Source organism: Notothenia rossii, assembly GCF_949606895.1.
Source record: "Notothenia rossii genome assembly, chromosome: 7".
NCBI classification, from domain to species: domain Eukaryota; kingdom Metazoa; phylum Chordata; class Actinopteri; order Perciformes; family Nototheniidae; genus Notothenia; species Notothenia rossii.
Genome location: NC_136905.1, coordinates 72,376,342 through 72,404,097, shown reverse-complemented (window position 1 = coordinate 72,404,097; position 27,756 = coordinate 72,376,342). Strand labels below are relative to the sequence as shown.

The window sequence follows — 27,756 nt, the reverse complement described above, 5'->3', positions numbered from 1 at the left end:
CATTGCGCATGACGTGATTATGCATGAAAGTAAAACAATGAGTTATGAATCCTTAAAGCTGCAGCACCTTTCTACTCCTCCAGGTAAGGAGGGGGTGGTGGGTTGGGAGGGAGGGGTCTTCGGTCCTCGTCGAGCCTGACAGTTCCGCACTATTGGTTGACAGCAGGGGGGGGGAATCTTACCTGTACCTGTGGGAGGGAGTGCCATTCGTCATCGTCCGACTCCAAATCAGGATCAACTTTTCCTTCTTCCAGCAGCCCAAAGAGGTAGAAGTCTGCCAGGACGGCTTGGAAGTGAACGAACGACTGCTGCAGGACTCCGAGCATGGAGCCTATAACGTCGTGGAGCGAGGAGAGAGTCGGCGAGTGGCTCCAAGGTGAGGAACATACTGCGGCGGGGTGTTTGTGAGTTGTTTTTAACGCCTTGATCGCCTTTGGCTCGGACGGTTAAGTCAGGAATAGAAGCGTCACGTAAATCCTCTTGGAAGTGAAAGGTGGAGGTGGAATGAGGAAGTGGTCTGAGCTGAGAGAGAAACCACAGGAGTGTTGATCTGATCACTGTAGTGTCAACAACTCAGGTGGTTTTAGTAGAAAGAGTGGACATGGTTATGGGACGTGCTTTTGTATTATATCCCAGGGGGTTATAATTAGATAGCATATAGTCTGATGCTCCCACGCTCTTTTTATAGGAACACTATTACTACTAAAATATCGGCCTACAGTAAAGGTCAGCAATTATCACCTGCTGGAACGTAACTATGCAAATCAACTCAATTAAGTAGCTTTAAGGTACATGTTGAGTATTTTTGTTGTTTAGCTATACTTTTAAATTTCAGACGATAATGTTGAACTTTTTACTTGCAAAACATATAATCAGTGTATAAAATATAATGCATAACACACACAACATTTTTTTTCCACATGGACCAACTGCAACATTAATGCTTCATTATGTCAATAATAATTAACCATAAATATACCTGGCAGTGGCCATTTTGGAACTTTTTAGTACTTTTACTTCTGATACTTTAAACATATCATGTTGCTCGTGCTTTTTACCTATGTACACTACTCAAGGGTTAGTACTGTACAATGAGTATCTGTCAAGTGCAGGATTGCCATTTTTGATTGGGTAAATAACTTGAATACTTCTTTCACTGCTGGCTATACATGTCATAACACAGCCAATTGGTGCTTTTATTTTGTAACATCAAAAACCTACAGTTAAGATGATACATTCATTATTATTTCATCATCATATAGGTAGTACGCTTTTCACAAGTTAATTCTATATGCCAGTTTTCACAGATGCATCTTAACTGTTTTCAAACGCGCTCAACATGTGGAGCATGTCTTCATGCTTCATATCTAACTCAGGATACAAACCCTCTGATCTACACCTGTGTCCATGTTCCCTCTGCATGCCTCTGCCTGTACACACATATGACTTTATGACTGTGTGTGGTTTTAATTTATACGTGTGCGCTGCATGACATTTAAGCCCTAAAGTGTGTCTGCTTTTGTGTCCTGCTGCCAGGTCTGGATGCTCCCCTGCATCAGTACCCAATCTCCGAATGGCATTTGTCGGGTTTGGATCTGCTCCAGCTGACTTGTCAGGACTTGGAAAAGTTGGGAGTATATAAGATTGGACACCAGGAGCTAATACTGGAGGCTGTGGAGAAACTCTGCTCTCTGGTGAGTCAAAATCATGTGTGTGTGTACGACATGTGTCCATAGCAGTGCTCTGTGTACACTGCTGTGGATATGTTGTGAACGTATTTAGTGAGGTGGGATGTGCTCTGGATATTTACAGTCATCTTCTGGTCTAGCTGTGGTGTCTTGTTTGTTCTGATATTAGTACAGAGTGCCTTTTCCTTCCATCATCACACTGTTTAAAGACCCTGCTCTTACAGCAGTTATTGGACAATCTTTTGCAAACCCAGCCGGAATACACGACTGCTCCTATTGCCATAAAAGTCCTGCTTCAGTGAAGTACTCTCAGAGCCCTTAGCAACATGCAGCACTTTTGAGTTCATTGTTTCCCTTTGCACTCCCCTTTTATATCAACATGGTTCTAGTCGTATCATATTAAAATTGTTACATTTAGTTTTCAAGCTTACATCAAAGGACTTGTCATGTTATAACTGCAACCACAGCATATACTATTCAACACTTGGGAGTTAATAGTCTTAAAAAAACACTTCCTCCTCCTTCTTTGATTTTCTCTCCTATTTTTTCTGCTGTCTTGTTAATTGTCCTCCCTGTCCAATTTAGAAAGGGAGGTTAAGGATTCTTAAACAGTTGTATTGGTGCGGGGGGGACAGTATCAGGCCAGGTTCCAGGTCTGATGCTGTAACAGTCTGTGAACATGAGGCTAAAGCTCAAGCTGCTTAAACCGCTTGTTGTTGAATTGTTGAAGTTACTGTAGCCTACTGATTAGAATAGTCGTGGACAGTTTAAAGTGAAGTCTGTGTGTGTGTGTGTGTGTGTGTGTGTGTGTGTGTGTGTGTGTGTGTGTGTGTGTGTGTGTGTGTGTGTGTGTGTGTGTGTGTGTGTGTGTGTGTGTGTGTGTGTGTGTGTGTGTGTGTGTGTGTGTGTGTGTGTGTGTGTGTGTGTGTGTGTGTGTGTGTGTGTGTGTGTGTGTGTGTGTGTGTGTGTGTGTGTGTGTGTGTGTGTGTGACCATCAGACGCTCCCATTGAACAGATCAAACACATTCAAGTACACGGTTACATAATTGACTACAATGTCGGCGAGGCCATGAAAAATTCACGGGCACTCGATGGTGGGGGACTGTTCCGGCTGGTTGATGTGCAACAACAAAGCCTGACCAGTACGAACCTCTTGACCACCGATGAGTCGGTCACGACAATAACCCGCTTCTCCTCCTGTGCTTGTAAAGAGTCATGTCTCCCACAGCTGGTCAGAAAACTGTGATGACATGCATAGAGAGAGAAGCTTTGTGTTCTTCTGTTTACATTATCCCGTTCTACAGTGGGTTGTGGAAACTGTAATTTTCGGACTATAAGGCGCACCTGAATATAAGCCGCAGCAGCTAAATTGAATGATGTGTACATATATAAACGCAGTGGACTATAAGCCGCAGGTGTTTTAATGTTTAATTACCATATGTAAGGGTTCGTGCACAGAGGGGATTGTCGGGAAAGAGATGGCTGTTTGAGGAAGCTCCCATTTATTAACATTTCAACAAACAAGTTGAATATTTGCATAACGTATTCAAGTGTTACCATTTAGTGCAATAGTAGCTACAGAACATGTGCTGTGTAAACTGTACTGTATCACATAGCGTTTCAGACACACAAACTTTTCAACTTTCAAACTTAAACGGTGCGCTCCCAGCGCACGTACCGGCAGTGATCTACAGCAGTGGTTTTCAACCAGTGGTACGGGGACAAACTGTCTCGCTCTCGTAATGTCTGTCTGTCTTGCTCTCGTTCTGTCTCTCGTACCACTCTCGGTTCCACTTTTACTTTTGCGCGCTACCTGTCTCACTCTTTTCCGGCCTCCAGCTTTTCCTGCTGGAGCCCGCCGCTTAAAGGTGGGGGGCGCGGACCGGCCATAGAGCCCATAGAGTTAAAGGTGGTGGACTGTAACCTGTAAAATCCATAGATTTAGGAAGTCCCCTAGTGGCCGTTGGCTGTAAAAATCCATAGATTAGCCGCACCGTTATATAAGCCGCAGCGTCGAAAAATGGGAAAAAAGGCGCGGCTTATAGTCCGAAAATTACGGTAATTTATATTGTATTATACTCTACTGAGTTTTAGATCTACACTCATCATGATAACAAACACATTATAACGCCCTACTTTACAGCAACACAACTGCAGCTTAGTTTGGGATATCAAGCTTAAAACATTTACTAAATTAAACAGGTATACTGTTTTATAATATGGTACCTTTACATTTTCTGGGTGTATTAGACCATTGTGGGAAGTGTTGCAAAACAATTGTTCTGTGGCAATGTGTCTTTTTTTACCTTGAGTTATCAAATATTTGATATGCTAAAACAAATATTACTGTATGTTTTCCTCTCAATTTCTCAATATACCACTATATATATTAAAGTCGGGGAAGGTAATTTTGGAGAAACCAGCTCGAGTGCTAGAATTTGAAAATACACAGCCGAAAAAAAATCTGCTACTTCCTTTCAGAGCCCCTCCTCCAACAAACACGAACGCGCACATGACCAGCTGGTTTCTCAAACTTACCTACCCCACCTTTAATTCAGAAGTGTACTTTAGAGGGGTTACAGGAAAAGCGATGTTGCAATCATATCTCAAATGCACTTGACCCCTGCATGCTGTGAAGTGTTGGAGGAGAGGAACTAATGTTTCCATCATCCCAGATTATGTATGACATTGTGGGAGTATTCCAGGAGTGGAAAAGACCTTTAACCATCCACTTGTGTGTTTGGTAAGGTAAGGTACGTTTATTTATATAGCACATTTGCTAAGCGCTTTACATCATCATTAACACTTAATAAGAAGACAACAGAAAGGAACACAATAAATTAACATAATGGAATAACAGATTCATAAAAAACATGCACAAAAGAGATACAGAATAGTTTAAAAACAACATTGTAAATACGGTAGGTGCTGAAACAAGTTAAAAGACTTCTGGGTAGGCAGCTGAATAAAGTAGGCTAGTGTTTTTAGCCATGACTTAAGAGAACTCAGCGTTGGTGAAGACCTCAGGTTTTCTGGAAGTTTGTTCCATTTGTGGGGAGCATCAAAACTAAAAGCAGCTTCGGTGTGTTTAGTTGTGAGCCCCCGATGATCTCAGAGCTCTGGGTGGCTCGTAACAGAGCAGCATGTCGGACATATATTGGGGTCCCAAACCATTTAATGCTTTATAAGTTAGCAATAAAATGTTGTGTGTGTGTGTGTGTGTGTGTGTGTGTGTGTGTGTGTTGTGCTCTCCAGACGTATGGAATGGGCGGTGAGAACCTCCGCAGCCTGACAGAGAAGCTGCGTGCCGTGGCCCACACCCTCCAGATGGGCATCCAGGGCCGCTGGCGCCTCAACAGCTACGATGGCCGCAGCACCACCAAGCTGCCTGCCGTCATTCTGCAGATGGTAGTGGAGCTCATCACATCTGCCAAAGGACTCTTCTCTTTGCTCAACAGGTTGGTAAAGAGGGAGTTATCTAACCGTTATATATACAGCACTCGAAATGCTATTCTTTCTCAAGGTATTTTTCACACAGGAAAGTTTCTCTGCTGTTTATTATGCAAAGAGAGAGGCTGTAGATGTTGTTACTAAATACAAAAATAATGGCTATGGGTTAAAATTATTTAGAGGTTTAGCCATTGTATGGCAATGTTTTGGTCTATGCATTGACTTGCTGTTTACCTGTAGCCCAATTAGAAATAAGATACCTTTTCCTTTAAAGTTTCCCCCTCTCTGTTTTCTGTCTCTGTTATTCTTATTCTAAGATGTCATTGTTCCTTTCATTTAACAGTGTGACATAACATCTTTGTTCTTGCTTTCAGGAAATCCTCCCTGTCTCTAACCAGACTTATTTGAAATGTAATCTCTGTTTTGCCAGGTATCAGTTTTCCCAGCTCAGTGGATGCACCTCCACCAAGAACATATTCAACTACTGCAGAGATCTGGGAGAGATTGTCCACAAGGTGGGTCCATTCATGGCTTTAATTGATTATTCACAACACTCTTGTGTGACATTAACACTTACAATCTGTCCATCAAATGGCTGCCTTTACGTTGTAATTAAATGGCCAGTTTAGGAAATGCACATTTGTTCATGAGAACATAAGGTGTTTATCTTAAGAGGAACCACACATAAATAACCTTGTTTCTAGTTGTGTTGTCATGTACACTAAACTTCCAAAGAGGAAGTACTACTTGTTTGATTACTTTTTTTAAATCACCCCCCGAAAAGCAGCACGAATACCAGAAGCACCAACATACCTCAGGTCCTCAGCTAAGCCTGAGTAATGAATTCTTTATCTTTGCATTCCTGGCATTTTTGTAGTCGGCTGTACCTTGAAGAAGCTTAGGTTGGAAGGATTACCACAGAGGAGGGCTGCGTTCTGTTTGTGTATACCTCTTCATGGAAATGTGTGAAAGAAATGGAGGAAGAGTCGGTGTTCATTAACAAAACAAGGGTGAAAAGTGATTATAAGTAGTAGAAAAGTACAGGCCTGAATATGTTCTAGTGCCTAGGGGGAGGCGGGATGCAAGGAGGGAGGGAAGGGCAGAGCGGGAAGCAAAGGGGAAGGCAGAGAAAGGAGGAGGAGACTGAAAGAGGGATTGCACCGACTTTTTAAATGACTTCTGACTTCTGAGGGAGTGTTGCTGGATGACCAACAGAGCAACAGACGGTGAGAGACTGTTAGGGGCACTACAGTGACTCCGGGGATAAAAAAAACACCTGACAGAAGTGAAGAAGACAAAAAGATGAACAGAAGGAGAGATAATTAAAGAGGTAAGTAGGCAGTCAGAAGCTGTGGGCGAAAGAGAAGTGTCAGTATTTAGAGCAGTTTATATTTAGTCCTCTATAGCCAGCTTTGGACGCCTACCCCGCACGACAGGTAAAGTTCTCAGCTCTTTGATTGGATAACCCCCCGGCAAGGTGACGCTTCTACTTTAGCTGCTTTTTCCCTTAGCTTAAAATGACTTAACAGAACTAAGTATATTTCTTGCCTGATGGTTTTTAGTTAAAGTTGTGCAAAAGAAAGAATAATTTGGATAGCTCTGTTGTTTAAGGGGTTGATAATAATGTGAGGGATCATTCAAACTTCATATGATATCTATTATAACCGTACGTGGATGGTTTGAACCAGAGTCAGCATGTGATAAAGGAGAGTTGTGGTTTTTGTGTCGGTGTACAGTAACTTTATTCTTATTGACCAGGGGGAGGAAGGAAGTATGGGTTTCAAACGTATTGAGCCTGTTGACTCTGATAGGATGTTTTTGTCACGGCGAAATTATTCCGATTTCCGCCTGCTGACCGTTGTTTTCATTCATAGTCTCCTTGGCACTCTATTGTCAGTCCCTCTCAGAGGTTGAGCATTGTCTGGTAATGTCTTGCTACTGTTTGCTCAATTCCTGCAAACTTTGGTGCCGTGTTTCTGTATAGGTGTGTTTGTGTGTGTGTAGGTGTTTTAAAGTTAAGAATTACTGTCCATTAAGATGTAGAGAGAGAATTGTTCCCAGTGAGTTAAGGCTAATTTCATTTAGTTTTGGCATGTCGATCACACATTTTGTAAACTTTCAACTGTCTTCTCTCTGTTAAGCATTACCTTCACAAAACGTAACTGGAGATACAATCTGCATTGTAGCTGTTTTGGCAGGTGCTGTGTCATTCATTCAGCTAAAGGTCGGTCTTGGACAGTGAACAAGCCCTCATACCTGTTCAACAAGACAAGAGAACACGAAAGTTCAAATAATGTTGGTTCAGCTGTCATCATAGCATTATTAACCTGCGGTTACAGGCCGGAGAACACATGTAGCATGTACTTTATAACTGTATGACATTACATAAGCATATGTGTGTGTCCTTATATCATCAGCATTGTATGGTTGACCATTGCTAAAACACATTAGTATAGTCATGGCTTCTCAAAATGTGCTCCTGGCTAATTGAGGCCGGTGTCATGTCCGCGCATCTGTGACGTCTTTGACTTGCTATCAGGAGCCCGTGGCTTCTTCCTGACGTCCTTTTCTGTAGAACTGCTTCCGCAGAAGCTACACCACATCCTTCAAACCAATGAAAGGACTTTTATTCCCAGGGTGTCTGTGTGTGTTCTCGCACCCCGAGGGTGATCAAGGTCAGTAGTCAGCTGGTGATTTTGGGATCCCACTGTGAGGTTGTTGTGTCATCGTTTTGCAATACGCACACACTCAGTCTGCTTAGAACCAGCCGAGCAGCAAGCAAAGTCCAGGAGACTGGGCGGAACAGAGAGAGGGCTACACTTTGAACTTGGATTTGAGAGCAAAACAATGTATTTCGAAGCATTTCATTAAGGTATGTGAGTTTTTTTGGTGATTTAAACAAAAAAGGAAAAGGAGAACATTTGTTGCCAAATCTTACCTTTAAAAATGTCTGACATAAAAACCTTCACCTGAAAATGCAACTTCAAGTGACTTCAATGTTCAACTCACAATTACAGAACTAGGAGTGCCTGAAACAGTGTTTCTTTGTTTAAAAGTGGACATGATGATTATGTAATGAAAAACAATGGACATACTGTTGTCCAATATGCAATTAGCAACATATTTCTGCTATTTGAGGACTTGTTAGAAGTCCAGGGTGAATAATGAGAGGCTGGACAATAGATGGGAGAGATATTGAGGGGACTGTACTTCAAACTGAACCTGACAAATTAAGAAAGAGGCCTCATCTATGTAAGTTGTCAGAAGTGAATAACTTATTATTATATATGCTGCTGAAAAACATTGCACACGCACAATTCAATGTTGAGAGGAATGCTAAGGCAAGGACAACAACATGGACAGGGTAGGAAGATTTGGACAGAAACACAAGGAGCAGATGTCAAATGAATCTTCTGTAATGTCTCCCAGTCTTTTTATAGCAAGTGTGTGTGACCTGTTGGCAAATACAAAATATCCACTGGTGCACGATCAAGTATGTAAACATGCACCGGAGACAGAACATGATGGGGCTTGTCTTGACAAGGCTTTTGATTCATTAGAAAAGCAAAGGAAATCTGTTTCGATTGGGTCTAGGGCATTCTGGGTTATTACTTCTCTGTGTGTTTTGTGCATCACAGTTTCAGCCTTTTTGTACATGTGTGTCCATGCATGCCTTTGTGCATTCTTGTTGTCCGCTTTTTTCCAAGTGTTACACCCACATAATAGCTTGTCTTTGTTTCCTAGACAACTATAGAGAGAGAACAGCTTTCAGGCACAGATCGCTGCTGTAAAGTTAGCTCACCACCTGATCAAGCCACACACGGCCTTCACAGCACAACACAAGACTTTATTATCAAGTGAAGTAGACGTACAGTACGTTACCTAACTGCACAGATGAAGGCAATGTGTTAAACACTTTTCACCCTTTATGACAATGTTGCAAAGCACAGCTGTTGTCATTTACCAAAAAAGGGATCTGAAAGGTTCTTTTCTCAGAAACCTATTATAATAACATGAATCTTAGTGCAGCACATTCTGCACGGCCTTTTCTGCCATTCATTGATGGGGTGTGTTACTGTTGTGGCTAATAAATAACTACTGTTGCTACAATGTGATGGAGTAAAAGATCAGATTTTAAAGTCATTCTCTGGTATGAACTAGTCGTTCTCTGGTATGAACTAGTCGTTCTGTGGTATGAACTAGTCGTTCTCTGGTATGAACTAGTCGTTCTGTGGTATGAACATGTGTCCTGTTGTTTTGGCGCAGTTTCTCAAGAAGGTTCATATCATTAAATCATTGTTTTTTCTTTATTGATCATACTGTAAGAATAGGTTGTTACGAATGCCGTATTTTAATGAGGGTTGTTTGAACACCCAGAGTTTAAATGTGATATGACCTTGTAACCCTTTCTTGTCTTTAGGTATGGGAGAAGTTAAAGTGGTTTATATCTAGATGCTGTTTGGATGGATTTGACCGTTTATACATCTTCTGTTGCAAAACCTGAGGGGTTTCTTAAGGTTCTTCAAGAACAGCAGCAGTTTTTTTTCTTCGAGTGACATATTTTAGTTAATATTTGACCGACTGAGAAATGAATAGAAGGAAGTATGATACATGCTGCAGGGTGTCAGGGACTAAACATGTCCAACCCACAGCTCCTCTTCTCACATCCTCATCTCTTTTATTCTCCGCTGGAGTCCCTGCCTTAACAATGAAACACTTTGACCTAAATGCAAAGGCATCAAATGCTTCATATCAATGCGTGTGGGAAAATGGTATATGTACTGTAAAACTGATGGATATACAAAGTGTTTTTTTAATACTTGTTACTTCATACTTGATGTTAATGCACTCTAGACTTTTGTCAAATAGGTTCAATTAAATCAGAAAGGGATTAGGGTTGAATGTATTTGTGGTTGTGACTATATGTTTCATGGCAGAAGTATACCTGTCACACAACTCACAATCTCAATGTGTCATTTCCTTTTTAAAAGAAATGCGGAACAGGTTGTGATGTTGTGGGGAAGCTTCCAGCAGCTCGAAATACAATTGAAAAGCACAGGTGTGGATATTGCCTAAAAAGCAATGGTGAGATGCTGGAAATAAGGAGGTGTTACTAATGAGGCGAAAGCAGAAATGATTAAGGGTGCAGTAGGAAGTGCCAACAAGATTTAAAACTCTCGGTTGCCACTACTCAGCTACTAAATCACACTTAGTGGAGGATCTGGCAAAGTACTGAGATTTTCTGTTCTTGGATTAAACCACTGTTTCAGTATTTGAAACAATTTAAACGGTGAATCCTGCTGACATGTACCGTAACATTACTTGCTTAACTTGCTTTGCCATAGTTGAACAACAATCATTTTTATTTCCCTAATGTATTATCCATTGGACGGATTGCAATTAAATACTTCTCAGACATCGATGGTCCTCATTGGATTTAGCATCAAGCACTACCATAAGGTTAACATGTAGCCTAACGTTAAATGTGTAAACAACTATCGGACAAATTGCTCTAAAATGTTGTACAATGTTTAATGTTCCCTCTATGATGAACTGTAATAACTATGGAAATGTTTAATTTGTTCAATGCTCTGGTGTATGACCAAATGCCTCGGCTTTACTTTTTTTAATGCTGTTAATTAGCTAATGTAAGCATGCTTGCATCAGTAATAGCAATTGTCATTGCGAGCATGTTAGCATGGGGACATTAGCATTTAGGTCGAGCATTACTGTGACCTACAGCAGCCACACAGAGTCGCTCAGGGAAGTGGATTCTTATCATTCTTTCTTGCAATTTTGTCTATGGCATTATGTGGCACAAACACTGTGGTGTAAATAAATATATAAATCGGGTTCTGTATATCTCAAGCAGTCACACTCAAAAGCAAAACAAACACCAAGTGGCCAGTTGAAGTGGCCAGCAGTCATGACATCAACTTCTCCAAGTCCTCCCCCCTCCCCTTGTCAGAACCTTTAATTAGCCCAGAAATCCAACCGTGTTCTCTGTTGATCTCTCGTTACATTTCACAGGGATTAGTTTCCCCTTACAATCCTTTATGTACCTCATCACATCACCAGGCCTTGCAAATAAGCTATTCTTCACTGTGTAAACATCTACCCTCTTCCTTTTTTACCCTTCATCTTAAGATAAGATAAGAGGTACTTTATTGATTCTAAATTCAAAACCTCCCCCTCATTTGGTTCCCAGGCCCAGTCAGGCGCGTTCTCGTTTAGTTTCTATTAGTACCCCATAGAGCCTTTTAGGAGCACCTTTCACTCAACCACGGATTAGGCTGTTTAGTTTCACTGATTCTAGTAACTGTGAAATTGACCACAGGAAGTGTGTTTTACATGCATGTGTGCTTGTGGGAATTATTGTCAGCCCTCGGGTAATGTGGACATTGCACTCCGCAAAATCAATTGCCCTCTTGCTGTTCTGCACATTTCATAGAATAGCCTAAATGCTTAATTTCATTTTTTTTTACAATTAGGATAAAAGCGTCTAACAAGTAACATGTAATTATACAAAAGCGCTGCTATGATATCCAGTAAAATACCAGTGAAGATCTGAGTGATGACTCATTTTCCTATGGATACCCTTTGGCCTTTCACTTCCTGTCTCATGCTGTGAAGAGGAAATAGGACATGCGTTTTGAGTCAGACTGTCCCATTTCCACAAATCAATTACAGCTGGGGTGTCATTTTGGTACGTTGTTTAGATGGAACTAATGCCATGTTGTTTCAATCATCGTTTAGGATACCACTGTCTATGAAAAGGAGAAGGACATCATATCTGAAGTGAGTATTTGTGTAATTTTGCGGACTAAACTACATTTATAGTTATTTCAGTTTCCTTTTTATTTTGTGAACGATTGAATGAGATATCTTGATGATAAATGGTGTTTCTTTTGTATTCTCTAGTGCCGTCAGTTGGTGTCGGTGTGTGATGAGATCCTGAGTTCGAGCCCTGAGAATCTTCTTACCCACAGTGCTCAGCTGGAGAGTGTGGACCTAGTGCCTGTGTCACCTGGTGATCATCTGGTAAAGCCTCTTTGCTCTAAATAACTGACCTTTTGTTTTTGATAAATGTGGACATCTTGGGGCAACACTTGATCAACGTTTTATTCATGGCATTTTCACATTTCTTGGGGCATTTGTTCCCTTTGCCACCCTTTTTATTTCTGATACTAACTCTATTTTTTACAGCTATTTTACAGTAACTTTACCAAATATAAGAATTATAACATTTTACTCTCATGCTTTTGATTATAATTGATATATTTGATATATTTCACAACCAAAAATGTGAAATATTCCCTCGTCCCTTCTCAACTGGAAAAACGTGTTGATTCACGATTTTTATTTTTATCTGACGGTAAACTTTTGTTTTTTTAGTTTCAGACTTACTTTATCTTATAACTTGAAATACTGTGATATGTATTTATTCAACTTTTCAAAATGAATCAAGAAAATAATCATGGATTTAATCAATAAGGAAAGCTTTAACAAGATAAGATAAAATGCACCTTTTTAATGCGCTAATCAATCTCAGAAGTCAGAGCAGCGACACTTCTAGGAGTCTAACACAGGACAGGAATTCTTGATTCACCATTATTATCTACACATGCTTAATACATTTGTAAAATTGATAATGATAATCATCAATCAGATATCTTTCCTGGTCTCCTCTGGATGTTTCTTTTTTTGTTCGTCTCATCTGTGCAGCATCTGACCATCTCATCATTGCCAGGGTTTTAAAAATCCTGTGACCATGTTATCACTTTAGCCGCTTCTTAAAAATTAACACATACAAATTGTTCTTATCTTCTTTTACTCTCTCTATCATTTTCAGTATTCATTTTCTGCCTTCATCTCTGCCTGAAGTCTTCCATTATCGTTTGGATTCACTCATCTCTTCTTTCACCTAACTCAAGGTTCTCCCTCTCTACCCGCCTCTCCTCTTGTCTTAATGCTTTAGCCTTCAGTCAGTACATTCAGTAAAGCAATTATAACTCTCCTCTCTGCCTGTTATTTGCATAATCTAGTGTGCTTTTAGTTTATTTTTAAGTATGCATTTGTCCAATTTGTTTACCCCTTTGTGTGCTCAGCCCATTAGGTAAAAATCTCCCATGTTAGATGATAATAGCAGTCCAATTTCCTGGTGCCCGCTCTCTCGCTCGATTGGCCTTCATAATCATCCCCAGAGTGTTGTCTTGAAAGCAGATTTGTCAGCTCTCCTTCCTCACCTAGCCAAGCTTCAAGTAGTTTGCGTCTATGGATACGTAATTGCGTGTGTCTCTGGGTGGTTGCAGGTGTGTGAACGGAGCAGGTTGTAGCTAAACTGTTGGGAGAACTTCTTCACAATTAGTATTTAGTGGAAGAAAGTAATTTCAATAAATGGGCTCAACTTCTAGCAACAAAACATGATGGTCCTTGGCTGATGGAGAGGATTTGATTGAAACACATCAGAGTTGAATGAAAACATGTTTAAAGTAATAAGACTAAAGACGGAAGAAAAGAGCAGTAAGGCCAGATTAATCATAATTCACTGAATGTAGAAAACATGACCCATAAGTGCATCATTCATAAAGTAAATGGGAATCTAAAAGTAAACGCTTGCATTGTGTACATGCAGTGATAGGATCACAGCCAATTTCCTTGTGCATTGCATGTAAATGTTGTGATTTAAAGCAGAGGAAGTCATGGTTGTATTCCTTTTATTAATGTACGGCATTGGTATAAGCTTCTCCTATTAGGACATATAGCATACAGTATATCACAACTGTGTTTTACAACACTGTGTAAACAGCAGCCTCCACTTACAGCATATTTGCCTTTACATTTGATATCCTGCAGTATAAATTATAAATAAAGAGGCTTAGTTTAACCAGATCTGTATGTAAGAGGCTCTTACTTATCTTAAAAGGACCTGGATTCTTTCAGCAAATGGTTTGATTTATAATGATAAACAAAGTGTACTAGTCTATTTAAGGGATGGGAGGAAATAGTGTTTTTGTCTCTGCTTGTTTTTAGTTTAAATCCATTAATGTGTCAGTTGCCATGTGATACATATTGATTATGTGATCTGGGCTTTCTGGGGTGAGACAAGTTGGTTTATGACTCAAAATAATCAATCAATAAAGGCTGATGGGTAATTACAGGCTGAACCATCAATACATCTGGAGACAGACATTAATATCCCCAAAGCCTCCATCAGAGATGACAGTAACAAGATATATCTATGTTTATGTGTCCATTTTGGTGACTCCTTTGACTCTGTGCGACATTTTGTATCACAAATTTGATGGTTTCACTGAAATTTGATTTCTCTGTTTTTCTCTCTCATAGGGTATTGAGATAACATCCACCAGCTCAAGTAACCACTTCGTGACCGGGACTGCTGCTGAGGTCAGACTCTCATTTACTTTCTCTGTAGACTCAGCCCACAAATCCACACGAAGGGTTAACCATCTCTGTGCTCTTAACCAATCCACTGCTACTCCTAAACTCCAGATCAAAAGGTTATCTTCGAACTATGATTTGTGTCTTTGTAAGAGCCACGTGGCTTGAGGTTACGACCAAACAGTTTCACATTGTTTTATTCCTGAACCGGTTCTGTCTTGTTAAAAAGTGCTCCGACTTGTCCGATCCTGAAGGAGATAACAGTTGTAATACTCGCTCACTCCTAAAGGAGGGTGAAGATCTGCTTTTGCACTTTTTCTGATTCTCTGATCTAGACGAAACTGGAAGTACATGTTCAGTTGTGAAAGTGTAAATAAGTTAAATCATCAGTTTTCCCATTTCCGGCTACACATCAACTCTTTTCTATGTTTGTGACAATAACATGTCATTTAGTGGGTTTGGTAGTCATGTTTTCTTCTGATATGCATACTCAAAGTATAACCCATTTTAATTTGGAAGCATGAGCTCTGGACTAAGCAGAAATCTTGGAAATCCCCTTGCAAGTACTTTTGTGTGACCCATTATCTTTCTTTGCATCACTGCTTTGAAATTAAAAGCAATCTGAGCCCTCGTGCTGCTGGCATTTATAAATATCAACTTGAGGCTGCTTGTTATTAATGCTGCGGACTGCGTGTAAACACAAAAACATCTTTCAGTACATGAGAGTTGCATGTGTATTGTGGCATAATTATAAATAACAAGGTATCCATCCATTGCACTCTTATTAAAGTTAAAGATGGAGATAAACTGCAATAGAACACATTCTCCCCCTTATCTTAATTTGTTTATATGCCATTTGATTCAAGTAGATGATGAGACAAGTGACCTCTAAATATTTGTATAGTCACATTTATAGTAGCTTATCGTTAAACTGAATAAAACTAGGGAAAAAAATCTTCCCATAGAAGGAGCAGAGTTACACAACCTTTTAAGAGAGCTGAAGATCTGTTAGATGAAGAAAGCTTTTGTAATAAGCTCTGGAGCGATACAAAGATGGAGCAGTGTTTGTTTGGCAGAATAAGGAGGGCTTGTAAAAAGAGTGCGAGGGCAGTTCTCCTGTGAGACAGAAAGACGGAGATGTTATTTTTCCATGATGTCAACAGCAGAGTACCCTCGACTCCCTAGCTACTGAACTTACATCAGAACAGCAGACTGCTAAGGAGAGACTTGACCACCAGCCACACACACACACACACACACACACACACACACACACACACACACACACACACACACACACACACACACACACACACACACACACACACACACACACACACACACACACACACACACACACACACACACACACACACACACACACACACACACACACACACACACACACACACACACACACACACACACACACACACACACAGTACAGCCTCAGTGCATTATCTCTGTGCTGCCTCCCACAGAGAAACACCGAACAATTATACAATCAACCGGGGTACTGTTACTGTAAGGTTTCCACAAAGCCAGTTCAGGCTTATTTCTCATTAGCCTGGGTGATATAAGTTTATAGACTTTAAAGTACCATGGAAGCTATTCCTTTTATTACTTTCAGTTGTATTAATTAATCGTAGGCTATAATTTAAACAGAATTGTATGCTTTTTCTTAATTTGTCATGTTTTTCATCACAATTAACCAAGCACAGACATTTCCAAAAGGATACATACAATGATGAAGTATTTAATTTTAGGGTCCTATATTGTACATGTTTGTTGTACAATTTATGATAAACTACCATGTCATAAGAACAACTATTACATTTATTTTAAATGTTTGGAAATGTCAGCATACACAAATTCGTCCATGATGTATGAAAAAAGAAATATCCATACAAATGATATAGTGTTAGAAGAGTTGATGCGCTCATAGTTACAAAAAGAGTGTTCGACATCCAATAATATCACAGCAATGCACAGTACAGCACTTCACTGAATATGTATGCCCTCACTCATTGCAAGTCACTGTGGATATTAGCATAAGTTAAATAAACTAATTCCGCTGGATTTTTGTTATTTTGATTTCTTATTTCTGTTGATTTTCCCTTCTATTGCAGTCTTCAGATGACGCCTATTTGAAGATTTTGGCCGGAGATGAGGTGATTCAAGTCAACGACCAGATAGTGGTGAGTTCAACAATACATACAGTATACAGAAGGCTGTAAATACATTATGTTTCACTGCTCCATTGAGTTGCATATCCTCTCAGTCTTATGTCTAAGCTACAAAGTAAATGAGACATCCCTGTAATAATAGATGTTCCTGCTAAAAGATCCCGTGTCTCATTCAATAACCTTCAAAGTGTAATAATTCTGTTTTGCTCCGTCAGGTGGGCTGGAGCAGAGCTAACCTTGTGAAGAAGCTGCAGGAGAATCCCAGCGGAGTGACTCTGGTCCTGAAGAAGATTCCTGGGTCAGTGCGACGCAGAAACCCACTCCGGCTCTCCTCCAGACAGGTCAGGCATCATTAGCAAATGAAAAGTGTGAATGTGCTGTATTTATTATATAGGAAACTGTGATTCGCGGCAGTGCAGTCCAGGAAATAAAAAATGGATGACTATCATCATGTTAGAAGTGTATTTTCCGAAACAAATGGATAGATTTTCATCATCGTTGCTTTTGAAATTCATGGTCCAAATAGTAAGATTTGTACACAAGTAATATCAAATCATTCACAATCTCAAGTGCAGATTGAATAACTTGCAAAAGCTGTAGAAAATTAAAATGTAATTGATGTAATCATTCACTAAGACAAGAGAAGACATAACGTAATACATTATGTGACATTAACAGAATATCTTTATAATTAATTAACAGTTTAAGTTATAACATCATTGTGCTAGTAAAATATCTTCACTCCAAACGCCATTTTGAAACAACACGAGGGAAACTGTGCATGAAATCACTGTACACCAGGGTGAACAATTACTCACCCCACACAGGGACTTGAACATTTCTCAGGCATGATATTCTTCTTGTTACTCACACATTGCCTCATGAGCTTGTGGGCCTGAAAACTTCATTTTGAAATTGTGCAATCAAGTTTGTGAAACCATTAGAAGGAGCCCCATGACAACAGTGTTATGTTTCACACGTACAATTTACATATTCTGCCACTTAGTCTCCGTTTAGGGTGATTACACCCAGGTTCAAACTTCCTATCATCCTTCAGAAATTGTCCTATTCACACATTTTGGGGAACCCAAAGCTCATCACGACAATCCCCTCCTCGATTTCCGTTCAACACTCAGTAGTCACTATGGCGACTGTTGTTTGTCTTTAATTACACACTGTCAATCAATCAATGTTTATTTATATAGCCCAATATCATAAATGTTACATTTGTCTCAGTGGACTTCACAGTTTGTACAAAATACCAGTATGACAATACGACACCCTCTGTCCTTAGACCCTCACATCGTACTAGGAAAAACTTCCAGAGAAAACCCCACAGTTTAAAGGGGAAATGGGAGAAACCTCAGGGAGAGCAACAGAGGAGGGATCCCTCTCCCAGGACGGACAGACGTGCAATAGATGCCGTGTGTAAATCGAAGAGATAATACATTTTGTAGACCAAATGTTTGGAAAGACCAAATGTTTGGAAATGCATGTGTCTATAATAAGAAGATGAATCCACGAGGATGTCAACAGTCCTGTGGGAGCCATCAGGGAAGTAGTATGATGAGAGTCAGGCAGGACCGCAGAGACTGGTTCAGCCACGACTCGAAGTCCAGGACTCAAATCCAGGACTCAGGATAGAGGATCCAGGACACAGGATCTAGGACTCATGACTAAGGATCCAGGACTCATGATCCAGTACTCCGGTTCCAGGACTCAGGATAGAGGATCCAGGAAACAGGACCGCAGCAACAGGATCAGCCACGACTCAGGATCTTGGCGTAGATAGACACCAAAAAGAAATTTGGGGGAAGCTGGGTTATTCGGAACATGAGAGAACACGGGTACAGACAGACAGAAGGAAGAAGTAAGGTGTCCCCCGACAGTCTAAGCCTATAGCAGCAAAACTAACGTGTCTACATACATGCACTCCCTTAGGATAGGTTGAGGGAAAGGGGTAGCAAGTAAGAAGTAAGGAACAGAGGAGGAGAGGCACAACGTGTCTACGTCAATGCACTCTTATTAGATTATTTAATCAACTTTAAGCTTTATCAAAAAGGAAGGTCTTAAGCGTACTCTTAAAAATGGATAGGCTGTCTGCCGTCTGAACACAAACTGGAAGCTGATTCCACAAATGTGGAGCTTGATAAGAAAAGGCTCTGGCTCCCATTGTACTTTTAGAGACTCTAGGAACAACCAACAACCCTGCATTCTTGGAACGCAATGCCCTAGTAGGACAGTAGGGTATAATGAGTTCTTTAAGGTAAGATGGCGCCTGCCCATTAAGGGCTTTGTATGCGAGAAGAAGAATTTTAAATTCTATCCTGTGTTCTATAGGGAGCCAGTGTAAGGCAGCCAGAACAGGAGTAATGTGGTCCCTTTTCCTAACTCTGGTTAGTACACGAGCTGCAGCATTTTGAATCAGCTGAAGCGACTTGACTGACTTCTTGGTACACCCTGATAATAAAGAGTTACAATAATCCAGCCTTGAAGTAACAAATGCATGGACTAGTTTCTCTGCATCGTTTTGAGGCAAGATATGCCTGATTTTTGCAATGTTACGTAGATGGAAGTAGGCGGTCCTTGAGATTGATTTTATGTAGGCGTTAGAAGATAAATCCTGATCAAATATAACACTAAGGTTCCTTACAGTCTCACTGGAGGCCAAATGAATGCCATCCATAGTTAATATATCTTTAGATAGTTTGTTTCGTAGAGTCTTTGGGCCGAGTACAATAACTTCAGTTTTGGCTGTGTTTAACATAAAAAAATGTTAAGGTCATCCACACTGAACTACGGTACTTATTGAATCTGATATGCGCACATTGTGCATTTCACACCCCCTTGTGACTATTACCATGTTAATCTCAGATCTAGCTGCAGCCGTAGGGTGATTCAGCTCCTTATTGCCCTTGCTAGATGCCCTGCTTTAAGCAAAACTTTCAGAGAGTGTGTGTGTGTGTGTGTGTGTGTGTGTGTGTGTGTGTGTGTGTGTGTGTGTGTGTGTGTGTGTGTGTGTGTGTGTGTGTGTGTGTGTGTGTGTGTGTGTGTGTGTGTGTGTGTGTGTGTGTGTGTGTGTGTGTGTGTGTGTGTGTGTGTGTGTGTGTGTGTGTGTGTGTGTGTGTGTGTGTGTGTGTGTGTGTGTGTGTGTGTGTGTGTGTGTGTGTGTGTGTGTGTGTGTGTGTGTGTGTGTGTGTGTGTGTGTGTGTGTGTGTGTGTGTGTGTGTGTGTGGTTTTCTCATCTCCCAAACCACAGAGTGAGTGGACGGAGACCTGAGGAGAAAGCTGCTATTACAATCCACATGACATCCGCCTCCTTACCCTCCACTAACCCCTGAATAAACACAGTTTAGAGAGCCCACTCATAGATTCGTATGTATGCTCATTTTTTTTCAGAAGGAGGAAGAGGAGAAGGAAGAGAGGTCAGAAGGGGAAGGGGAAGAGGACGAGGAGAACCCGAGGCACTCCATCTTTGAGAGGGTAGCAGCCTCCGTCAGGTCCCTGTCCTTTAGGTGAGAGCATACATTAGCTGTCACTCTATTTGCTCTTTTTATATCTCTGGTTGCCTACATGGACCAAAGTGGATTTCAATAGCTTTTTAAAGGAGGCCTAGCTGCCTAAATAACTACCAAACTGGAGAAAAAGCGGAAGCTAAATAAATTGCAGAGAATCCATACAAGGCTTCCTTTAAAGTTGCCAAGAATAATTGAACAAGGCACTTAGACCTATTCCTAGTCAGCTAATACAACACATCTGTATCAAGATACTATCAAAAACACAGATTTTCCACTATCAAACCTTGACAACACTAACAAAGAGGCCTGGAAAAGTAATTATATGGGTTGATAAAGTAAGCTCCACTGTGATTGAATGGCACTCAGAGAGGGGCGTGTCAGATCATAAACACAGAATAAAGTAAATGGACATAAGACCATACATGAACAAAATATGCCAAATGAAAAGTGGATGAAATGATTGCTTTCCAATCAAATTAAATCAAAGTGTATTTATTTAAAAGCGATTTGTGGTCAGGCCAAAGTGCTGTACATGTAATAAATACTACAATCACATAAAAACACATTACTACAATCACATAAAAAGACAATAAATTACAACAGATATATAAAAAACACAGGGAAAAGTCAGGAGTCGTGACGCTTTCTTTCCTGCTGTACCCAGAGTCTCTCATCCAAAATACATTCTTCTTTAGTTTCCCTATAATCCATAAAATCGAGTCTGTTTCTAGATGTAATAACTGTAAATCAAATAGCTGATTGGACTCTAGTTTGGTCCACTAAACTACCAAGGATTGACCCAATAGAGCTGAACCTCCCTCAAGCCCTTTTGACCTCATTAATCTGCCAGGACCTGGTACGTTTACGATGAGGTCACACTGCAAACGCTATAAATTCCACCATCAAACACACCCTCAACCCACGGCTGACTGGAAATGAGAGAACAGGGAAAGATAAACTGATAGATGAATAGATGAGGGACTTTTGGAGAGATAAAGGAATAAAGAAGCAGGCTAAAAAAAGGGAGGATAGAGAGTGATGGAGAGGCAAAAGGAGACAGTGTGAGCTGATGGAGAGCAGGCGTACTCAGACAAATGGAGGGAGTAGGCGGGGATGTTGCATTAAGGTTGTATATTATCCTGTCACATCCTGATACACTTTAACTCCAGTCTAGGGAAAGAAAATCAACTTTAGACTACTGCCATAAAGCACAGAGCCATGTTTCACCTTTTATAAAAGACAACACAGGCACATCTCTGACAAAGCTTTTAAGAGGCACTTTAATGCCTGTGAGTGGTTTTCCATGTGTTTTCCATTGCAGGAAAGCCATTCATGGGCCAGAGGTCCATCAGCAGCCTGCGGGACAGGAGGAATCAGAGCTGTCCTCTGTCAGTCAGCTGGATGGGACTCTGAATCTCCCTTCACATCAAAGCCACCTGTCCTCTGTCAGTCAGCTGGATGGGACTCTGAATCTCCCTTCATATCAAAGCCACCAGGGAGGGCTGTCACCACAGTCCGCCTCAGGTAAGAAACATACGAGAGCGTATAGGATATTAAATGGAACATAAAGCAGAGTGTTTTTTTAGAGACTGGTGTTCTTTGGTAAAGAGATATGAAATAATCTACTGCTTAAGCCTTCTCAATATACGAAAGAACGCTAAATAATGTAAAGAAGGACAACCAAAACACACCTTCTGCAGGTCATGATGATAAAGCCTTCATACTTTTGATATAAAAACGCCATTTGGAAAATACTTTTCGCTCTGAGATCTCAGTGTAAGCAGTGTAGACGGCGGTTGATACAAGTAGGATTTTCTTAGTTTTGTAGCCTCGGATTGTAGGTGCTTTTCAATATTTTAATAAACTGAACTGAATTTGCATTTACGGTGACATTAAAAGGATTTCAAACTGTGACCTAAAAGGGGTTGGATGTCAACAAAGCACAAACATCTCTCCTAATGGAAAAGCAGTCGGAGTAATACTGAGTGGGATGTCTTACCTTCTTTTTGAACAGTGCACACTAATAAGATTTGTCGCCTAGATACAAGGAAGTCAGTTGTATTAAATACTTCTTAATGTGGATCGCTGACTGATGTCACATATTAATGTTAGTATGATGGTGTGTTAAATCGTTTTTCTGTCACTTGACTGTCAACACAAATGGTAGAATTGACACTGTGTGTTCCTCAGGGGATTTTGAGAGTTTAAGGCTCTCCCCAAGACCAAGACCAGACCGGTCTCCCTCACCCAGAAGTCCTTCTCCCTTTGTGTTATTCAGAAGTTCTTCACCTCTGGCAGTCGACCAGGAAACAGCCAGCATCAGTTCCTGCCCTGAAATGGTGGGACACACGGTAAGAGGGAAAAGAAAAATACATTCAAACCTATTCTGCTAGACATTTTAAACATGTTGAGACCCATTATGGATGTTCTTTAACCTACGTTTGAATTAAACACAGAATATACTCTGCTTTCTTTCAGGGCCATAAGGACACAAACAAGACTTCAACAAAAGGTAAAAGTTGAATCTGTTATACTATATGAATTTAAGTTTAAATCAATACCAAAACTAGGTTGCACTGAATTGAAGACAGTATCTCAATGTCAAAGCAAAGGCGAGCATAGTCCTTTTAAGAGCAGCATATGAAAACATGTATTTTTTAAAGATTCTAGAAAATGTTAACTCAGGATTAAAGGATCTACCCGCAGGACTTAACATGGAAACAATGGACATGGTTCTACTAAAAGAAGCCATGCTGATAAGAAATAAAAAGAGGAATATCAACAAGTTGGAGTGCTATTTTTAGAAAGAACATAGTTATTGAAAAAAAGGATAACATGAAGGGTATCATGACACACTGTTCCTCTGTTGCATACTTCTGGTGCTCTCTGTAATGCAAGAGACCTTTTTTATAGTTTGTAAAAAAGAAAGGGAAAACAAATCTTCCTGCTTTTTCTCTTATCCCTACTCTTTTGGCCTCCTCAGGATTGACGACGGCTATGAGTCGGCGCCGTGTGTCCTGCCGCGAGCTGGGCCGTCCCGACTGCGACGGCTGGCTGTGGAAGAAGAGACGAGAGGGCAGCGTCTTCATCGCCCAGAAGTGGCAGCGCTTCTGGTTCATCCTCAAGGGGCCTTGTCTTTATTGGTACAACACCCAACAGGTGGGAATAAAACCATGACAATAGTTAATCTAACCGGAACCAATTAAAACAAGTTGTTGAAACAAAGAGCATCCAAGATCATTTCAATATTGTTTTTGGTATTTTGTTGTGTAATGATTCAATCAACAGTATAGATTTTATTAATAATATATTCGTTTTATTTTCTTTAGCCAATCTTACATATAACTTTACGAGTTGTGTGCTTGAATGTGTTTTCTGCAGGATGAGAAGGCAGAGGGTCTTGTCAATATAGCCAGCTACAGCATAGAAAGCGCTGGAGAGCACAAGAGGAAATAGTAAGTATGAACGTACACTGTAATAAAAGATCATTTTGACAAGCTTTTTACTTTGTTGATATTCTGAAGGATATAGTGCAGTAATCAAAAAGTATTTTAATCTTTTTAGCGCCACCGGGTTGGTAGGAAACAAAAAAGTTATTGTTTCTGTGCACAATAGATGTTCTGTTCTGGCTTTATCGATTTACGTGATGCAGTTAACTGTGCGGATGCTGTTTTCCTTTCTATTTTTAAAATGAACCTTTACATAAAAGTGCCTGTTTTATCTGAATCTGTATTCATGGAGATAATTTGATTATGTGTTTTTTTTTCTCTGTGAGCTTCATGTCTCTACCTCCCTCACTCTCTCCCTCTCTGTTCTCTCTTCCCATTAGCGTGTTTAAAATGTGCCACCAGAGGTTTCACAACTTCTTCTTTGCTGCTGAAAATGTCACGGACATGAGCAAGTAAGTTGGATTAATGTTAAACAAAAGCGTTATTCTCTTTTTTTTGTCTTTAACCTAAACAGATGAACAGAGAGGCAGCATGTAGCCTCCATTAGTAGACCTCTTAAATGCCCGGCTCTAAATTGCATCTTTATAATGTTAGACTAAATCCCAAATTGTCTTAATTAATTGTGTTGTGAGTAAGGTAAAGGTGTTGAATCAGTCTCTAGGTGCTGGTCTGCACTGCCCCCTACAGATTGTTTTTCAGGATGTTTGTTTTGAGCTCGAAGCATTACTGAAACATAAATTGTATTTGCTTTGTCTATTTTGATAAAGCGTGTCTTCTCTTTTTTGCCTTTAGGTGGATCAACTATCTGATCACATCCATACACAAGCACAAGAAGTTTCACACGGGCCCAGACAGTGAAGAAGGTTAGGAAACATTCATATCTCTTTACTTGTGTTTGAACTTTAGAAATGCTTCTAGTCGTGTCACTCTCCCAAAATGTCTTGCAATTCTTTCTGGTGCGTATCAAATCTATTTTGCCTGACTTGCAATTTGGGGTTTTCTAAATAAATGATGAGGTGTCCTTTATTTTGGTGCCAGAATAATGGGCATGATTATTGGGTCTCCTGCTCCAAAACCATAATCTCCAACATCATGACACCTCAATCATATCATAGTCATTCATGAGAGAAAAGATACATATCAGGAGAATCCATTTTTGTAGCCCTAGAATGTATGATTAGATTACATTATCTTTAACAAGCAGAGTTAACTGGGAACCTACTGTTTTATTATTTGATTTTAGTGTACAGTAACTAGCCAATTAAAAATGATCAGAAAGGTTGACTGTGATGACATTCTTTCACTTTTGTTGACACATTTATCCGAAAACCTTATGCTCTAATACACTATGATATAAAGTGTTGTGTTTGTTGAAGTAATGTAACACCTGTGTTTATTTGTGAACAGAATGTTACAGTGAGACTGAATCAGAAAGCGAGACATCACCTTTGCCTCGTAGAAGAAACAAGGTCGGTACAGTTGAAGTCAACACATGCATACTGTAAGCACACAACACACACTATTTGAAGAAGCATTCAGATGATTTTACGTCTTATTGTGTGTCTCAGAAAATGCAGTCCCACACTCTGCCTCGCCCCAAGGGGAAGACGAACAAGGTGCCATTAGTCAGTTCTGTGACAGGGGGCAGCAAAGGAACAGGTATGTGTTGTTCAACTCTCTCAGCTCTTTCTTTCTCTCTCATTGAATGATCTCTTGAATATGTGAAGGCTGCGTCACTCTGATAGATGCTTTAATAATGTAAGTGGAAAACTCATTTTCATCATGACTTGTTTTCTTGAATTTACCCTGAGGATGTTTGTGCCGAATCAACACCAAACCCCAGTGCGATATTTTGGATTTAATTAACATTTTCATATCTGTCCTTCCATTCTCATTCCCTTTCTTTGTTTTGTTTGTTTTGAGAAGGAGGACCAGTGGATGAGATGGGCATGATGCTAAACAACATAAAGGAAGGAGGGGTCTCTCTGATTGGTAAAGAGCAGCCATTCACACACGACCACTTCAGGAAATCGTTTATTCGACGCAACAAGAACCCCATCATCAATGAGAAGGCGCACACGCTCAGAGCACTTCAGAGCACTCTTAAGGTGAGCTCAAAAGCCATCGGCGAGTGGCGAGTGTATCCACTTACACTTCAAACACAATCTATATAATGACATACTGACTAAATGTATTGACAATAATACAATACAGATACAGCTAATTTAGCATTTCCCCATTAGAAATAACTGTGTGACTGGAGGATAAGGAAATAAGAGTGATTCCTTTCTAATTGACGTGTTTTATTTACACACATTTTACAGTGCTTGAACAACTTTTTGTTTTTAAATACTACACTGCATAAACACTTCAGTGCAATTAAAAGTCCTGGAATTGGAAACATTTTTAGTAAACTTTTGTAACTTTGGTTAAAGTATGTAAGTGTAAGCATCAACATTTTTGATGGAGTAGGAAAAGTATTAAAAATGCAAAGTGTCTCCTTTAACTGTGTTATTTTATAATAAGTTATTCTATAATATTACTCTGACATTGTACAATCATTCATTCACAAGAAAACAATCTAATAAACTCTTGCACTCCAACCTAACTTACCATGAGGATTGGGTGGGGAAATCTGTATCTTTTTGTAGGATTTGCTGTAAACCTTAACTTTCCTTTTCTGTCTCCTATCAATGACATTCTTGTGCAGCAGGTCTGTTGTGCTCAGGTAGTGAGAATCTGGATCTTTTTCATACCTGTTTATATGTGCATGGTAACTCAAAGCTCTTTCCCTCTACAGGCCAAAGAGGTGGAGCTGCTGCACATCAACAAGCTCTTAGAAGACTCAGATATGTCAGCTTCTACGTATCGTCAGTGGAAGGAGAACAACGAGGAACTGGTGAAAGAAATGAAGAGACTGGCCGCACACAAGTCCAGCAAAGGAGCTGAGGGCACAACAGAGCAGGACACGCCCATTGAGGAGGTTGCCTTGGAAACTGTCGATAAGGAAACAGCCTTCGCGGAGACAGAGGGCGCGTACAGACTGAGCCTCAGCGACGGGGAGCAGCTCGTAGACGCCGAAACGTCTGATGTTCACCTGGAGAACCCACTGGGTTGTCCCAGCCCCAGTCCAGTGTTAGAACTCTCTCTGGGGTCGCTGCAGGATTCAATAAACGAAAAGCTGAGTGAAATGGTGGAGAGCGGAGAAGCCGCCGAGAACTACTTCTACATTTAACCCCACGCTTGAACGGTCTCATCACTGTAAAGTTGCTATGTTTTACTAGAATCAGACAAATGGACGAGGTTTTTCATGCAACAGTTCAGAGAGATTTGACTGTGTCTTATGCTGACGTTAGGAATTGGTCAAAATTGCCAATAAATCAGCACTTTAATCAAGCACGTCAGTGAAATGCATCAGTGCAGATTTGGACTTGCTCACAACAAACAAATATGTCAAGTTTACAACAGAGAAAATGAACAATTTGCCAAGTGTCAATCAGTATGTATTTATGCGATTCTACAGCCGTCTCGTTCTCCTAATGATAGAAAGTAGAACTTTCTTAAAATTCAATGAGAATTTGTAATATAAGTCAAGACTCTTGTAATGTGATATGTAAATACAGTTTTACTATAAATACTGTATGTATTTGTTTATTGACAGTACCTTAATAAAAGGTATCCATTTTAAACATTTTGCACAGAACATTATGCTTCAGAAATACCCTTGCTGTAGCCCCTTGTTGCTTAAGATGATATTTTTGTCTCTGTCATTTGATCAGCCTTCTTTCCCATATGAGAACAAAGTGCACTTCACCACATACGTGTAAAGACACACAGTATGAACCATACAGTAGAGCAGCTTGACAGCTCTGGATCTGTGTCTTTATTGCCAAGGGCTGCCACGAATGCAGCAAAACAATTAAAGACGCCTCAATTGCTGAGAGGCCTATTCACTGTGGCATCGATCAACCTAATAAAAAGGGAGCAATGATGATCACTGAAATCTGTTGCGAAGTTTGTGTTGTGGTTGTCAGGATAACTGAATGGGAAATGACTGACAAAC

General features: G+C 40.2%; 1 protein-coding gene across 2 annotated transcripts; it reads left to right on the top strand.

Moving 5' to 3' along the window:
* The first annotated feature begins 220 nt into the window (after positions 1-220).
* On the top strand, positions 221-27,687 carry cnksr1 (connector enhancer of kinase suppressor of Ras 1). Of its 2 annotated transcripts, none has more exons than XM_079691977.1 (21): positions 221-376; positions 1,537-1,694; positions 4,944-5,146; positions 5,569-5,653; positions 11,895-11,936; positions 12,060-12,179; positions 14,487-14,546; positions 16,670-16,738; positions 16,942-17,067; positions 20,126-20,241; positions 21,566-21,768; positions 22,435-22,595; positions 22,723-22,756; positions 23,228-23,403; positions 23,626-23,699; positions 24,074-24,145; positions 24,486-24,556; positions 25,101-25,162; positions 25,262-25,352; positions 25,617-25,801; positions 26,494-27,687. In XM_079691977.1, exons 1-21 carry the CDS (start codon positions 325-327, stop codon positions 26,926-26,928), a joined length of 2,595 nt encoding a protein of 864 aa, XP_079548103.1. In that variant the 5' UTR covers positions 221-324; the 3' UTR covers positions 26,929-27,687. The 2 variants fall into 2 exon arrangements, with proteins under 2 accessions (XP_079548103.1, XP_079548104.1); XM_079691978.1 differs by having other exon boundaries at positions 223-376; positions 25,620-25,801.
* The last annotated feature ends 69 nt before the right edge of the window (positions 27,688-27,756 follow it).